The sequence below is a fragment of the Magallana gigas genome, chromosome 4 (assembly GCF_963853765.1).
Source record: "Magallana gigas chromosome 4, xbMagGiga1.1, whole genome shotgun sequence".
Taxonomy (NCBI): domain Eukaryota; kingdom Metazoa; phylum Mollusca; class Bivalvia; order Ostreida; family Ostreidae; genus Magallana; species Magallana gigas.
Window position 1 is genome coordinate 42,756,617 of NC_088856.1, and position 18,537 is coordinate 42,775,153.

At 32.6% G+C, this 18,537-nt stretch overlaps 3 protein-coding genes across 7 annotated transcripts in view; 1 reads left to right on the forward strand and 2 right to left on the reverse strand.

The window, feature by feature from the left end:
• The window catches only part of LOC105336881 (uncharacterized), a 133,930-nt gene that overhangs the window by 78,173 nt on the left and 37,220 nt on the right, over nt 1-18,537 (forward strand). The window lies entirely within an intron of this gene.
• LOC136274826 (carbohydrate sulfotransferase 1-like) overlaps nt 1-18,537 on the reverse strand; it is an 80,548-nt gene that overhangs the window by 45,211 nt on the left and 16,800 nt on the right. The gene's annotated exons all lie outside the window — the stretch shown is intronic.
• Nucleotides 11,223-18,537, reverse strand: part of LOC117680643 (carbohydrate sulfotransferase 1) — a 165,338-nt gene continuing 158,023 nt past the window's right edge. For 4 of the 5 annotated variants that reach the window (XM_066082508.1, XM_066082514.1, XM_066082512.1 and 1 more), the window contains 2 exons: nt 17,297-17,483; nt 11,223-13,302 (listed from right to left, as the gene is read on the reverse strand). In XM_066082508.1, the coding sequence (XP_065938580.1) occupies nt 12,480-13,302; nt 17,297-17,483 (1,010 nt within the window). In that variant the 3' untranslated portion in view covers nt 11,223-12,479. The remainder of the gene's footprint in view (nt 13,303-17,296; nt 17,484-18,537) is intronic. The other variant, XM_066082517.1, reaches the window with a different exon arrangement.

An 18,537-nucleotide genomic window follows, 5' to 3' on the forward strand; every position in this document is an offset into this window, starting at 1 on the left:
TATTGGTACGTAATCTTTCCCTTTTTACCTTCTAAAGTAAAAATCAAGATGTACAAACATTCCTGCAAGCAATTAAATATTGTGAATGAAACAGACAAAAACCACGTGCGTTTGTTGAATCGTAAACACGTTGTAGACCGTCATGCATTGCACCTCATTCACTGGATTGGAGAATCTGATTGACGAAAATACTGTCACGTGTTAAATAATGCTATCAAGATTTGAGTTTCATGTAGTCCACGTGTTTATTTTGCAGTTTAGAGTACACGAAAGAGAAATGTTTGTCGACGATTTTCAATCCGATAAAATCATGATAAAAGGATGTGTGGCAAAAAACGCATTACTTAACGATGTCTATTTTGCTTTCTGTTGTGTTCTGCAGATTCATACATGAGAAATATACCCAATATTCAGGAGTGTAGATGCAAAGGAAAAGATCGATGAGTCCAGGGAAATCAATATTTTTGAAGTTGTTTGTGAACCAGTAGTAAATCATCTCCACTTAAACTGATACATCTTGTGTGATATTTCTGTTCAAGGGTCATATAAAAAACTATCAAATTTTAATAAATATTCTCTTTGAAATATTAATGTTTATTTTATTTTGTTTATTTTAAATACCGGAATCATTCACAATAATTTTATTTCATTTTACAAGAGACGAGTTTTTATTGATTTGTATGGATTTTAATAGGTTGTGTGGGACATCTGTTAATATTAATGTGGATGAAAGTACATTATAATTGAAATACTTTCACCGGTTTAGAATTTTTAAATATTAAAATACATAAACAAAAAATACGTTATAATAATTGTTGAAGGTACAAATTTTAAAATCTCCATTGAGATTCGAACTCATGACTTACAGAAACCTCTAACCCACTGCACTACGATGCTAAGAAACTATTTATCAATTTATACTGAATTTTATTAATTATTTCGATAAACCGGTCAATGCATTTTTTAAAAATATTTTCATAACGTTTTATAAGTAACGTTTTATTTTACACACCTTTTAGGTCAAATTAAGAAAATTGCTTTTAAAAAATTTAACTGATTGTTTATAAGACCTAATAAGATGTTACACAGAACATTTGTAATATAGTATATATCTTTCATTCATGAAACAGTGATATCGGAAAATGTTCATCTGTCAATAAAAGATAACAGCAATTTTAGAATTATCAGACTTGCCATTATGGATTTTTTTTCGAGAACCTAAACTATTTACATTGTATAGTGTCTTTGCCTGTGGTTACACTACGTATCGATTTTGTACTATATAACCCATAACTTCAAATGTCGCCAGCGGGGTTTGCTTTTTTATTTTTAAATATCTAATCGTACAATGGCTTGAAATTACATTAATATGAGTAATAAGGAACCATTCTTTGAATATTATAAAGTGATAATTTCGGTCGGGGCGTGATCAAATCTATCATAAAGCCCTTCGTGCTTTATTTGATTTCATCACCTCAAAATACTCAAAGAATGATTTCTTATTCCTTGATTAAATTTGTAGAGCCGCTCACCATCACACGGCCTCACTTCATCTAAAGTTTATTGCAGAGGGAGGAATTAATTCAATAATTCTAATTAGGTTGCATTATATATAAACCGGACTCTTTGATCTTATTAGTAATCAATGCATTGATCTAAATGATTGCCCAATAGAACCTATGCAACTTCCTGTAGCGTGTTAAGGATAAATAACACGCAAATAATATTTCCCAAGCATTTGTTGTCAAAATCAATGCAACTCATCAATTAAGGATGGGGGAATCATTAAAATATTGTTCTCTTCCTCAGAAGTTACGGGAATCATGTTTTTAAGGGATGTAGGTTGCCGTATCATTATCTAAATTAAAGTACCCGGTAGTGGAAGGTTCAAGAGCAATACTTTGAAGTGACTAAAAACCCACTCTGCTGTTGTTTTAATTTATTTATGCAGGACGTTGACTATATGTCGCTATGGAGATGACATGAATACAAGTCATTATAAAAGAAAACAGAATTACAAGTGAGTAAAAGAAAAAGGATCCACTAAGATTATTATTTACCCGGTTTATTTTTGCCGCTTCAATCTTCGTTTTCAGTGGTGGGCGATTTAAAAACTTGGGTTAATTCATGTGACTCAAACCATCTCTTTTCTAAGAAGAGTGATATCAAGAAAGGACAAAAGCGTTTTCAGATTTTATTAGCATATGAAGACCGGAAGTAATACACGAAAAGCTGTTTTTTACGTTATCATTTTAACTCTTCAAATGTCATTATGATTTTTCTAGAACCACATTTAAAAGTGTAAACATACAATCAAAAATGTAGAATGACAAATTGTGTTTTTTTACTCAGTACCCTCACCTCCAATATAATGGATTGTTAATAAAACAGGAATATGTCTGAAGTAAAATACTCTATAAACAGTGATAACAGGATTATATCCAAACACAAAACTTTATGCCCAAATATTGCCTTTGATCTAAGGTCATGTATAATGAAAAATAAACATTGTTCCAACTATGATTAAAACAAATTTTCATGCAAACTATTATTTCCGGGTAAGGTTCCGTGTCGCTCGTTATCGATTTCAAATACTATACTTAACCGACTGTTCCATCGAGGAACCGCACGAGTCTATTTTAAGCACTACACGGTCCGCATGATGCAATGAAGGGGTTCAAACAGATTGAAATCGGCCTATGTAAGGATGGATCTCTCTTTCATGTAAGCTATTACCAGCCGCGCGCATCCGCTTATTTATTGTTAAATAATTGTGGTCTGTTAAAAAACATAAAATAGAAATATTCCTTCACTCCTTCTTTGAAACTCGCGATCGATATAAATTTATGAATTAAACAGTGGACATAAAGTTTGACAGCACCCCTTCCCTCTCCGCGATCTACCTCCACCCTAAAAATCAAACATTCATCAAATAAAAAAACTTGGAATATTTTTAGCCTGGTTCATTGCGTAAGCAGTATTTTTTGTTACACGGCACCGGATGTTGACTTAACAATTGTTGAAATAGTTAACTGCACAGAAATGTAGTTCAAACTTAAAAGACATCTTAGCATGTATTTGCTTGTAATTCAGTAAGTGTAAAGAGAGTGTTGCAAAAAAGCGGGATCATCTCCTAACGTGTTATTGAACATTAGCATAGAAACCACAACACTTTCTTTACATCTGCATGATGTATATTTAAATTTCACATTATAATTTTCTTTTTTGTTATAATCTAATTACTTTTAATGGAGAGCTGCTGAGCGCAAGAATAGGTCGTTTTCATATGATTTAGAAGAACTTAGAGTAAAAATTGCCGCGAGATTAAGCTTGTTAAGCAGTTATTTTCAGTGGCGGTGTTAAATATGTGACCCTCTGACGATGTATTACATTCAGAGTATCAATATAAATGCATGTATGTATCAGCATGCTTATAAATTCAGTTGTCCAGGTAGCGTAGTGGACAATGCACTCGCTTTTCACCGCTGCGACCCGAGTTCGATCCCCGTGATCGACAGAGGTCGTATGTGATAGGGTATGGCGGTCGCCCGCTTGGACACGTGGGTTCTCTCCGGGTACTCCGGCTTCTTCCCACACCAATGACCCCCTCGCGCTAATATCCGTGCCAACGAGAGATATTAATATAAGTTGTAGAACTTGTTTATCAATCGTTGTAAAATAAATAAAGTTCAGTTCAAATTCAGTTAATTTATAATCGCTCAATGAATCTTATTAGTCCGCAAAAACAGTGGATATCATATCGTGAACACGTTTTCAAACATATTACAGGAATCACGGAAACCCGTTTTCGAATGTTTTTGAAAACCGATATAAAAACAAAACATAGACTGATGAATTAAATCAATTTTATGTTGACACAGTTGGTGCTGGCGAAAATGATGCATGCAAATTAAGAATTAAAAATAACACTGTGACGGATGATTATGCCAGTGCCAAGGTGGCATTTTTGCACCCGCTTAAGATGCAGTTTCGGAAAAATCCATATATACCAAATGATAGACCATTGCCTAGAGATTATATAACCACTTTCGTTTTTAGTGTATTTCACCTGACAGGTGAGATATTTGCCTTTAAAAATTAATATCCCATCAGAAAATGATAATTCCCATTGGAGAATTGATTCTCCTACAGGAAATATTGACAATCCTATAGGATTTTTTAAAAGTCCTATAGGAATTATATTTCCTATAGGAGAATGGTATTTTCTGTAGGAATTTGATTCAGACATGTAGTTTTCATATCGGGTATTAAGTTTTCCTATCGGTTTTTATCAAATCCTATCGGAATTGAAATTCCTATAGGAAGTTCTTGTATTCCGATAAGAAATTTCAAATTACTTATCGGAATATTGTTTTTCCTGTGGGAAAATTATTTTCCTATAGGAATTTTTTTTGAAAGGTAAATATCTCACCTGACAGGTGAGATACAATGATAACAAAGGTGGTTGTTAACTCTTTAAGCAATGGTCTATCATATGGCATATTTGCATTTTTTCAATATATGCAGCTTAAACGGGTGCAAAAATGCCACCTTGGCACTAGCATAATTATCCGGCACAGTGTTAAATGTGCATTGATGAATAAAGTTGTATTAACTTGAGTTCATGTATTGAAACACATTTTATGTCGTCAAACGTAAATGAACAATAAAAATTATCAAGTTCAACTCTGCTTTTGTTTCATGATTTGCGTTAATCTAAGTGACAACATAAATTTAACTTAATATTTACGATGTTCTACAATTTGATATCTTATTTTCTAGGTCAAATCTGGTTCAATTTAACTCTTTTCGCCCCACCCCCAATCAATCAATGAAAATACCTTACGACGTCCATACGAGAAATGAGCCTATCTGTACTATGAATACTTTGATTTCTTCATGATTCACATAAAACTCCTAGCAAAAAATCGAAACTCAATAATACCAACGATCTCATATCTATGCTTATCAACCGCCTCAAAGATGTGAATATTGCACAGAGTTCCTTAGTCCACAGTCATACCATTGATTTCCTTTCTAGAAAACTACCAATTACCATGTAAAAAGGAGATATTCTCTCATAATTGTCGAAGATTGCTGATCAATAATATGTTACATAAAAAGTTGACGCTCAGCTGGTTGAATTCACAAGGAAGTGTTCTTCCTAATTTTGAAAAAAAGAAATCAGTCTATATCAAGTTTAAGAACAATGGATGACAGATACATTTGTCATGTACAAATGTGGGATGATCAACAAATTAACCATAAGATCCTTATATGTTTTTTGGATATTTTTTTAGCTATCTACTACCATTTCTTTAGTAACAATTCAAATTGTTTTTGCTTTAAAGTTTGCATCTGTGTAATCACAAGGAATTGATATACACATATCCCTCAGTGTCTCACCATTAATGTACGGTAAATAAAATAAGAGGAGCCCGAGTACTAAGGCTGAGGCCTATATTGTACATGTTGACTTCTCGGGTCATCAACTCCTTGCTTTTCATTATTAAGAAAATACTAAATTTGTGTTTCACGTTTATTATATGAAACGTTATAATCGTTGTTTTGGAGCGCAAATTGTGCGAACAGAATTCTAATAAATCCACATATCTTTCCGAAATGACAGATAGAACAAAGGTAAAAATGCTAAATTGTCAAGAAGGGGGACAAAGTTTGAAATAATTTTTAGTATGGCCGTTTGTACATGGAGAGTTATCTCTCTTATAAAATTGGGAAGGTACATTTAAAGTCTATCCAAAACCCTATAGCTGTTGCAAATTAAAAAAATTAATAACGAGAAAAAAAATAGATTATTTATAGAGATGTTTACATTTGAAACAGCCTTATACGGGTCCAAAGTGTATAACGCTACTTTAAAAGAAAGAACTTGTTAAAAACCTTTTTATAAGAGTATTGTTTAAATTTTATCAGAACTTTATGTATATCTGTATCAAAGAACGAATCGTTTATAATTGGATTGACGAAAGTGGAATATTTCAAACGTTATAAAAACGTTTATTCTCGAAAATCTAAAGCGACACAAATAAATAAATAAATAAATAAATAAACAGAGAGATTTAACAATTTTATACTTTAAGAACACTATCGCCAACCCTTTAATAAAATATCTAATAGGAGTACAATTAAACATTACAAACAAGTCTTTAGATAACAGGCAGGTGACTGTAGAACAACTCGTCCGATATTTTTAAGTGCACAATAAAATGATAAAACATAGAAAAATAACTGTACTAAATAATGTCTATTATTTCGTTGAAATTATCTTCCTTTAACATGAAATATTTAAAAATTCAAAGGTCCATGCATCGAAGTTCAACAATGTTTCCTGTCTGAACATATTTTATTGACTAAACAAAAGGATCAGAAACAATTTCTAACAACTTACAAGTTCCTCTCCTTAGATATTACAATAGTTGTCATGCATATGAATATAGAACAAAAGAAAGTATAATAATGATACACACAAAGAAATATTATTTAAATCTGAAGGATTCGTCTATAAACTTTTGTACAGAAGCAAAAATGCTTTTGTTGATATGTAAAGGTAGGTTGTTGTTGCCATAAAAAAGTAAATTAGTATCAGAAATAAATAAACTTTTGATACACCTCTACAAGTAAAATAAAACAAGCCGATTGCAGCTCGATACTGCTCGACTGAGTTACCTATTACCTAACGGACTGCAATCGATAGAAATATTTGCTTCTAAATAAATTGCAAAATCAGCAGTGTGTGTAAAGTTATTAGCATGACAGAGAAAATGTTCAAAAAGCATATCACATATAATACAAAAAATGGAAAACAAGACATAAAAAACGAAAATAAATGTAGCAGAAACGAAAATAAATGTAGTACATGTATAGGATGTATATACATGTGTAATAATATAACATGCAAAAAAATATGAAAGAGAATAAACACAATACAATATAAATACAAAACAAGAGGCCCAGGGGCCACATCGCTCAAATGAACAACAATTGCCTTAATTCTGATCAAATTAGCATTACAGTATCAAAATATATTGGCAACCTAGTACAGTAGAGCTTGCTGAAAAAAAAATATGAAAATCTGCCAATTTTTATCCACCTCTTTTTTTTTGGTAAATACCAAGTCCCTTTTGTTGTACCTATAAGAAGATTTTTCTCTGTTCCTGTATATCCCCCCCCCCATATCGTGGCCCAACTTTTCTCTAGGGATTCATGGTTTCATCAAACTTAAATCTGCATAACCTGTGCTTTCACACTAAGTACTGAGTTTTGGACCGAAAACTTCCCCAAAATATTTTTAAAGATTTTCTCTACATATTCCTATGTAAAAATTCAAACCGCCATCACGGCCCAACCTATCACTAGGGACTATGATTTTGCAAACTTGAATTTACACTACCCGAGGATGCCTCTACACAAGTTTAAGCTTTTCTGGCCAAATATTTTTTTTAAAGATTTTCTTCATATATTCCTATGTAAAAATTCATCCCCCATTGTGGCCTCACCCTACTCCTGGGCTATTATTTAAACAAACTTAAATCTAAATGATCTGGGGATGCTTCCACTCAAATTTGGGCTTTCCTGGCCTAATAGTTTTGAGAACTTCAAGAAGATTTTAATAGATTTTCTCGATATATAAAAATTTATCCCCCATTGTGGCCCCGTCCTACCCCCAGGGACTATGATTTGAACAAACTTGAATCTACATTATCTGAGGATGGTTACACGCCAATTTGAGCTTTCTTGGCCTAATAGTTTTTTAAAGATTTTCTCTATATATTCCTATATATAAAACTTGATCCCCCCCCCATTGTAGCCTCCCCCTTCCCCCGGGGACAAAGATTTGAACAAACTTGAATCTACACTATCTGAGGATGCTTGCACTCAAATTTGAACTTTTTTCACGGCCTAATAGTTTTTGAGATGAAGATTTTTAAAGATTTGCTCAATATATTCCTTTGTAAAAATCCATTCCCCCATTGTGGCCTCACCATACCTCCAGGGACTATGATTTGAACAAACTTGAATCTACACTACCTGAGGATGCTTCCATTTTAATTTGAGCTTTCCTGGCCGAATAGTTTTTGAGAAGAAGATTTTTAAAGATTTTCTCTATATATTCCTACGTAAAACTTGATCCCCCCATTTTTGGCCCCACCCTACCCCCAGGGACTATGATTTGAACAAACTTGAATCTACACAACCTGAGGATGCTACCATTTTAATTTGAGCTTTTCTGGCCAAATAGTTTTTGAGATGAAGATTTTTAAAGATTTTCTCTATATATTACTATGTAAAACATGATCCCCCTATTGTGGGGCCACCCTACCCCTGGGGACCATGATTTGAACAAACTTGAAACTACGCTACCTGGAGAGGATGCTTCCATTTTAATTTGAGCTTTTCTGGCCGAATAGTTTTTGAGAAGATTTTTAAAGATTTTTTCTATATATTCCTATGTAAAACTTGATACCCCTCTTGTGGCCCCACCCTACCCCCGGGGACCATGATTTGAACAAACTTGAATCTACACTACCTGAGGATGCCTCCACACAAGTTTAAGCTGTTCAGTCCGAATAGTTTTTTAGAAGAAGATTTTTGAAAAATACCAACAAATTTTCAATAATTCTCAATTATCTCCTCTTTAAAGAGGGCGTGGTCCTTCATTTGTACAAACTTGAATCCCCTTTACCTAGGGGTGCATTGTGCCAAATTTGATCGAAATCTGCCCAGTGGTTCTTGAGAAGAAGATGAAAATGTGAAAAGTTTGCAACGACGACGACAACGCCGACAACGCCGACAACGACGACAACGACAGACAACGGACAAATTGTGATCAGAAAAGCTCACTTGAGCCTTTGGCTCAGGTGAGCTAAAACTGAAGCCGGTTTTTCCGAGAGTTTTGAGTAAAGCAAACTCTGCACAGACAGAAAATGACAACACAAAGTAAATAGTAAGAAACGAAACACAGTTATTGAAGACAAAAGCTGTGTTTTGCAAGTAGTAAATATTTACAGAGAATTTATACACCGAACATTGAGTGTCGAGCGGGTGGACGTGAGCTTTTGAAGAAACCATTTGAAGGAGGCAGCTAGTTGGATTTCATTACATATGGATAATTGAATACTTTTTTCTCACGCTATACTCGTAAAACTAATGAAAATGACAGTGAGCCTTCTAAGCAGAAAATAGTGGGGGGGGGGGGGATAGTGGAATTACACAGGTACATACATTATAATAAATATAAAGTTATATATCATATGCACAAAGAGGATTTAACAGTATTTAGATATGTTTAATGTATGTAGTATCTCTCTAAAGTACTAAGTATTGTATCTAACAATTTACAAATTTAGATATTTTATTTTAGCTTGTTGCCTTGAGAGACGATTTGAATTTTATCAATATTCAATGAAAAATATTTCTATTTATACATCACTATCCCTCCATTGTACATAAATCATGTTATCTTGAAAAAACCCCTTGAAATATACCTTTGTTTCTGACTGGATCGTTGAAAAAAACCCCGATTTTTTTAGTTCATCAAAATATGAAAAAACTACATGTTTAAAATTATTTTTATTTAGTACATATACACGAAAGTATACCGACGGGATGCGAAAAGGAAATGGCTCTTATATTGAAGTATCATAAAGTTCACATTATTAGCAGTTAAAGAATCAAACATCGTAAATTGATACAGTCCCATTGGTCTATAAAAATGTCCTTGAGAGATGACCCAAATCAATTTATGATGCTTTTCCTCACCGATTGATACAATTAGTGGCTGACAAAGTCATAAAATGCTGGCCTCTACATCTATCAAGTGTTGGGTTGAGTGACCGTCAAGTTCTTAAACGTCATCAGAAGATTATGTTTTGGTAACAAAGGAAAAGAACTAGCTATAAGTGCATCCTCCCCCTGACCCTCTCTCCTCTCTGTACCGTCATATATACATTTTGTATATATGACATGCGGTGATAACGAATAGTGTTTAAAATTAAAACTTCAAATTAAAGGAAAATACAAAACAGAGCTCTCAAAGACGGACCTCTAAAAAGATAGGTAAGGATTGGGGACCGTGGAGGAGTGAGCGCTCGCCAAAACTTGTGCTGCGGGTATATAGAGAATGTTTGTGCTCTGTTGAACAGGCTTCTGGTCTAATCAGAATACACCCCTAAACTGAGAGAGAAAAATGTTTCCGCTATAGTGTTTTTGTGTGTTATATACTCTCTCTTTCTCTCTCTCTGAAAAATCAGATGCAAGGTTAATAATTTGTGATAAAAATGCTTTGATACAATGCGTTTTGATGCAGAAATATAATTGTAAACTGCCTAATAATACATGTAAGATCATGCTAATTTAAAAAAAAAATGTATTCCCATTGAGAAAAATATTGACGTCCGTATGAAAATGGATAGTGTTAAGTAGTAGCATTCTTGCGTTGGTATAGATTAATAACATTAGCTCTTGTGTGAAAGCATCCTCAGGTAGGGTACATTCAAGTTTGTTCAAATGAGGTCACAACAGGGGGTGGGGCAAATTTTTATATAGGAATATATAGAAAAAAATCTTTAAAAATCTTCTTCTAAAAATCATTTGCCCAGAAAAGCTGTAACTTTAGTGAAGATTTCTCAGATAGTGTAGATTCAAATTCGTTATAAACGAAATCTTGAGGCGCAGGAATCCAATTTTTACAAAGGAAAACAGTTCATTATGTTCACAAAAAAGAAAGGTTATATTCAAAGATTTTGATATATTGCTGAATCTTTAAATTTTTTTTTGACTTTGTCAGTTTATATCCCATAATTGAACAATGCTCTAGAACCTTTTTTGAGAACTGCAATGCTCAACATTTGATGTGCCTATAAAATAATTCCGATAGAAAAGAGACTTAATTATAAACATAATAATATTAAGGTGATTCATACAAGATCTACATGTATTACTTAGTATAGAAGAGAGCGCTAGTAATTATCTTCAAATTGTTGTATGAGCGCCTTAAGGCTCCCATTTTAATTTGTTTTATTAAATTACATTTTAAAACATCACCGAATAACATAGATTTTTTATATACACACACAAATAAATTAAAATTCATGCTTTACGAAAACTTTATTTAACGTTGTATAAAACATAAAACGACAGATTCATATCAAAAACTAACCAAACAATGAATTATTATAAAATCAATTATAATGAACACTGTAGGCTTCGTAAGCTTTTTATTGGAAAAGTGTCAAAAATATGTTGAAGGCGGTATTTTTTTTTTAAACTTGCATCATTGAATTAAAAATTAAAAAATGTCCTGTTCCAGCACATGATGTTGACAATAAAGCTTCTGAATATAAAACACAGTAACAATGTTGATTTAAGACTGCCAACATTATCAAAAAGGCATTGAATTTCTTTAAGAATAAATCTATCTTATGCACAAAAATGAGATCACTAAAATAAAATGACAATCTACCAATGTGACGTCATAAAAATATGATTAACCTGAGGCTAGAGGAAAAACATGGGCACCGACGGAAGTATAGTCAATATAGCAATACTCCGCCAAGATTTTGAAAGCACTGATAACTATAACGCTACCATATCATACTTTAGTACTTTATAACGTATCAGACATGTTAAACATTTATTTTTGTACTAATAGAAAAAGGCATCGGGATGAAAAACTAACAAGGTTCTAAACATGAACTATTTCAACAAGAGTGATCAATTTAACATAGTGCGCATAAAATAACATAGAAAACCCGTGGAAAAATATACTCAACTGGTAAATAAAAGACGATATGAAATGAGTATCAAGTAAAAACCAATATTGACAACTAACAGCCAACTCAGAGGTAACGTGGTCAATGAATGAGATGAAGGTGACTTTGTTAGACGATTTTATGAACTAATGTCAAATAACTTTTCTTAAATCATGAGGCGATGACTTTATGACATACCCTAAAATAAATTAATTAAGAAAATCAAAGCACTTTCTACTAAAATAAGGAGGTATTTTCACTGGTGTCTATTGTATAAATTTAAGAATTACTGGGATGGCTACAGAGCTAAAGACCACTTCGGTATAGCTTCGGTCGGCTCTGGGTTCTGTTGACCATAACAATAACACTTTGACAAATAAATGTAAGTTCCTGCTACATGTATTTCAGTGCAACAACGAAGTAATCACTAGGTCAGACTGAAAAATCAACAAGAGGCATCTTCTTGCCATGGTTTGAAGTACATAATCTCTTAACAGCATTGAAATCAAACGTATATGATACAAAACGGTAATCGTTGAAATAGCATGTCTTTGCAACTGATTACGGTTCTTTTCTTCTTATCCAGTTTCAAAATTATTGGTTCACTGACAAACCAAGGCACAAGCAGTTACTAGGCAACATGTGAGCCATTACACGGGGCATACATTATGACTTTACAATATGTGGAATAAAATATTGAACACTGTATCACGAATACCCGTATCCTATGGAAGAACTTGTTAGGGATTTCCATGATGTTTTCGTTACATTCAGTTTGTTGTAGTCCAATTGTTTATATCCCAGGTTCGAGTAAAGAAAAGAGCAATGTTTATCGACGATTTTCAAATCATTTTTGTGGATAATTGATATCCAACGATAAGCATTGGCGAGGGCTTTTCCCCTGTCTGTACAGTAGTCACAGGCCTTAACGGGTCCTTGCATTAACTTTTTCACAAAGTCTCTAACACGCGTTGAATAATTGCTATGAAAAAATTTAAATATCTTTGGCACAACAATGAAAGGATTCTGGCACAAATTTTCATACACCACCCCTAGCATTCTACTTCCATGGCATTGTTCTAGTTCTTTATATGAATTTAAATTTGTAGACATGGTTTGACATAAGTCTTTTGAAGCAATTGATACATTTTTACCCTCCGTTATCTCCTGCTCGAACTGTGAATTTATTATCCCACGAGGATCTCGTATCAAATGAAGAACTTGAAGCCTAGGTAGCCATTTTAAAAGTTTTCCCGCCATAGACACCGTCAATCGAATTGTTTTCAACGTCCGAGTTTTCGACTCGAGACATTTGAGGTGTAATATTGGAATGCATTGCTTTACGAGGTCTAGTTTGCTTTTTGTGGTTTTGACTGAATTGATACACGAGTAATATTTCCCATGTTCAGGTGTGAAGATCTTAATAAAAGAATCGGTGAGTCCAGGAAGATCAATATTTTTGAAGTTGCATGTGAACCAGTGGTAAATCATTTCCGTATAAACCGATTCCAGCTCCTCTTTTGTGATATTTCTGAAATAGACCAATGAACACATCAAGGGAAACATGCATATTGTTCTTTGAATTGTCAATGTCATTTACATATGAAATATAGGAAAACTTCATAGAATTTTACCTGAATTATTTTACACGGTTTTTATTATCAAACTGCATATATCTGTAAACATCGTGCAATTTAATTCCATTCAAATCGTTTTGCAAAAAAAAAAAAAAATCAACATGGATAAATAGGTAAAAAATTAAATTAGATGTGACATTACAAATCTTTATTTCATTGAAAAACAAAATGAGAAACAAAAGTCGACATGAATAACTCTAATTTTCATTCTGGGAATTAGTACCATAGAATGAAAACAGCACACTTATAATAATATTAATCGTACTTGCATCGACTGAATGTTGTAGAGAAGGGAGAGCATGAATCTAATGTTATAACGACAAAAAAAAAAAGAAAAGAAAAGAAATTAGACAACCGCCCTTTTACTGTGTGCTTTACTTGATTTTTTGTAAAGTGTATTGCAGATGAACGGTTTTAAAAGTTAAACTTTTTTCTTGATTTGCAAGGATTATGAGTCTTCACTATTTAATCTATTCCTTGATCTACATGAGTTGGTGGGGGTAAGCGGGTGAGATAAATTAATACATTGTGAATCGACGCTGCCCTCCTCCCCAATATTTCACCGTTTAGGTACAAATTTGGATCCGCAGTTACTACCATATGTTATTGTAAAAACACAGGCCTTCAACAAGCACTTTTTGGTTGAAAGAATTTCATCGTCAATTGTTATGCTTTACATAAAAATAGTTCATGGATCTTTGAAACAGTGGGGTATGTATTACATCGACCTGGGACAACGAGTTTCGATCTGGATCTTAAGTATTTTTTTTCTTTTTCTTGGGAGTAAAAATCAGTGTGATCATTTGAGAAATGAATTAATTTTAAGGCAACAAAATCAATTGCTTTTCGCCATCGCCTATTTAAATTTGTAGATTCTTATTTAAATATCAGAAAAAATGAACGGTTTGAAAGCAAATCATTTTTTTGGTTTGGGGAAATGTGAAATTAAACATCTGTTATCGTATTTTTTTTGCGAGGGAGGGGTGAGAGTTTTGTCACAGTTTTACTCAATCTATATTTTCTAAAAGTCATTCAGCATCCTCCATGGTAAAAATTCACATCAATTTAATTTTTCCTCCTGCCTTAAATGGTTTTTTTGATAAATTACTTAGTTATATTGTTGAAACAAAACCATCCAACTGATGAACAAAATACATTAAGGATTTGCTATTTGCTCTGCAGATGTTCATTAGAACTAACTCAATCTATTGTAGCCTGTAAATGACAGACACTTCTCAGGGAAATGTATTTCCCGAGAGTGTGAAGTTAAACATTACTTTAGTATTCAGGTTCATGTATCTGTTAATTCGTAAAATGTTCCATCCCATACAAATTATAGAACTCATGCTTCGAAGGGATAGAAACCTATCACTTCTTATAAATAAAGAAAAAGAGGAAATGAGCAAAACCGATACTTTTGATGTCTCTCTGTTTAGACATTTCTATTGTTTTATTTATACATGATATAGACGTAATTTTGCGGGATGGTTTACATAGGTAAAAAAATCTCTAAATGAATAAATTTAATCAAAAAGAAGTATTGAAATGTAATATATGGACCTGAAATTAAAACTCGAAATGTTCTTTAAAGTTGTCATCATAATGGCTTTATTATTGATCACACGTTGATGATAACCCAGTAATTAATACTGGTCTTGATATTTACTAGTAATCGACACCAGCTTCCTTAATTCCTTAAAGGAAAATGAGGTTGGTAAAGAAAAACCGTACAATTAACATAAATTCATCCAGTTTTCCCCCCAAATTTAATGCTTATTTTTACAGACCCATTTATTATAGTTAAAAGGGCATGGTAAAAAGTTTGTTCAAAAAATTATTTTTCTGATTTTGATGCTTACAATGCTTCAGTGAGGCATCCCTAATAGGCAACCAAAATTTGAGTGTCATTAGTTGAGTTAAAAGCAAGTTACAAAGCTTATAATTTTTTGCTAGGTAAACAAAGCTTTTGTTTACATTTTGAATGTTGAGGTAAAATTTCAATTCTATACCGAAAATGAATGTGTTAAACGTTAGGAACTCTCTATCTATGCTTAAAATGAATAGGTAAATAGGAAAATCAGCTTGAAAAAGAGTTTTTATTGGTGTATTGAACCTACGTAAACATATTGGGGCATAAGCCTTATTTACATGACACAGATTTGTGAGCTCTGTATCTTACTTTAAACTAAACGACTGACTCTCAAATTTAATTTTATCATTAGAAATGCATTCATAAAGCATCGTATCTAATGAAAATAGAAAAATAGAATTTGACTAAAATCATGACCATGCCCGTTTAAGATGTACAGTGGTAGCAACGTTATTGTTGACAAACGACACGCACGATTCTGATACACGAACGATCACGCACGATACACGAACGATCACGCACGATACACTGACGATCACTAACTTACTGAATTTTTACGATACACGAAAACGATAAAACACGCAACCGACCGATTCTACACCATTAAACACGCAAAATCAAAATTTATTTTTAAGATTAGAATTAAGAAAACGTATTGCTTTAATTTGTATTGCTTTATGTTTGTGTTTTATTGAAAAGCGGCATGTACAGTAGCAATGCACTGTTTTATATTTTACGAGTAAACAATTTACACATCCATACAAAAAAAATATATGATTCATACACAAATTAGTTTTTTGTCTCCATAACGTATAATAACTTAAATTTAAATTAATTGAAGATAATGCATTAACTACATGAATTTATTTACATACGAGTTGACTGTTTATGTAATCCAGGTCCCTTACGTACGATTTGATTATGCGGGATAGAGGTAAATTTGTTACCTTGTTCCATAGAATTTCGATTTTACGCATAGAATATTTTCATTATTTACAGTACATAATTGATTAATATCTATTTATTCTAAATTTTAAAGCGTCTATAAAAAATTATTTCAAACAAATGTTTACACAATGAACCAGATAGGAATGCGTATCGTATTCTCACTTGAAAGAAAAACGTTGGGGATAATCGTTTAGTTTAAAACGGGGAGTGGGTAAGCTTGACCGCTTCATTCAACGTGTCGCTCTTGCTAATATGATTAAAATTATGTGTCAAGACACAATGGATGCTTGATATAGGCTGACTATAACATTATGCAAAACTAACTCGACCGAACAAAGGATTGAATTAGCTGTGGAAATACTTGATAAATGTATTTAACCACGAAAGAGAGAATACATGCTAACAAATGTCAATGTTTTTCTATAAAAAAAGTTTAAAATTCACATTGTTTTACAAAAAATACTTCTCGTTGTTTTAAGAATAAATCCTGACATTCCGTAAAAAAAGTAACAAAACGAAAAAACGAACGAACACGCACGGTAAAAAACGCAAACTATTTTTCCTGATACACGCACGATCCAGCACGTTACACGAACGATCACCCACCTTACACAAACTATTTAACACGATTGGCTTGTCAACAATAACGCTGTTACCACTGTACATCTATGCGACACCCCGAATTACATGTCACAAAAATGTTTTTAAAAAAACTTCATCCAAAACGCTAAAAAATATAATTTAAAAAAACCACTCAAAATTTAAGAGGTTCGGACTTACAAATCACTTTGACATGTCTAATGTATTCGAGTTATCTGTCTTCGAGATATCGAAAGTCAACTGAAGAATGGTTTATATACAAAAAGTAATGAGTTACATGCTGACCTTGATATTACCACAAACTAAACGAAATTAACTCCAAACACAGTGTCACAACCCTTCAATCTAATTAATCACAGTTATGATGAAAACTTAATTGTTCGTTCTTTGATTTTGACAAGATATTGCAGGTTGCAAAGCTTGGAGTCGGTTCCGAGCCGTTTGTTATCGATTTTAAATTTTCTACACACCTAATCGTTCCATTGAGAAACTGCACGGGTCTGTTTTCCTGCACGGCGATCGTAATGCCATGGAGGGGCTCAAACTGATAGAAATCAGCCTCTGTGTGCCGCACAATGTCCGCCGTGAGAGTGGACCCCCCTCTCATATAGGCTACCACCAGCCGCATCCGGGTATTTTCTGTGATGTAATAGTGGTCTGTTGAAATATGAAAAATAAAAATCGTTCCATTCCTCCATTATGTTAATGAATAGTCTACAAATTACTCGTCAGAACGAACTCACATTTTAGATATGTTAAGATATAAATTTTGGTTTTCTAGCTAAAAAAATTCCAAATACGTTAGCTTTACAAATTCAATATTTCACAAAATCCTTAAGGACGTTGGATCCTGCGATCAAAAGTCGAAAAGCTTTTTTCTAAAGTTTTTTTTTTAAATCTTACACACAAAGCTTAACCAAAATTCAAAACAAAATGTTGGGTCTATATGCTTCATTTGATGCTACGGTGTATTTAATATGACCTTTCTGCACTAAAAGTGCAGATTGCACATAAATCGCTTTTCCCTATATATTTTATTATCGGCATAAACCATGGCACCAAATACAAATTTATACTATTTAAAACAAATAAGATTAAAATTATCATAAAGAAAAATGTTACAATTTCTTATACCTAATTGGTATTTTAACCTTTTTGCACTGATAAAACGCTATTTTTATCCAGTACCAATTCACATGTAATGTAATTATTTAACAGTTTCAAACTTTTTCTTAAATTTTGATAAACTTTTCAGAAAAATCTTAAAATTTCAGAAAATAAAACAAAAATATGGGTCTATAGTGTAAAATTTGAGATATGAAATAAGCTGATTTTAGGCAAAAATTGGGATTCATTTTTACTTGACTTTTAAGAAATATATGTTAAATTTGCTAATATGTATCGATAAAAAATATTGAAAAATTGTAAAATTATGCTTTATGTAACAAAATGAAGAAATCATAATGCTCAAACTATCAAACTATCAAACTTTTGTTCGAACTGAAAATAAGGAAGCTAAAATGACGATACTCTAAAACAACTGAGTTATGAAAAATGTTCATTTTCTTATTAAAAACCTTCCGCCACAAAATATAGTCCCAAACTAAACTCTGTAAATATGTAATTTTTCCATTACTATTTTATTTAAGATAGTTTAATTGGCATTATTAAATTTGAATGTATGGGTAGAATCAGTTTATGATGCATAATT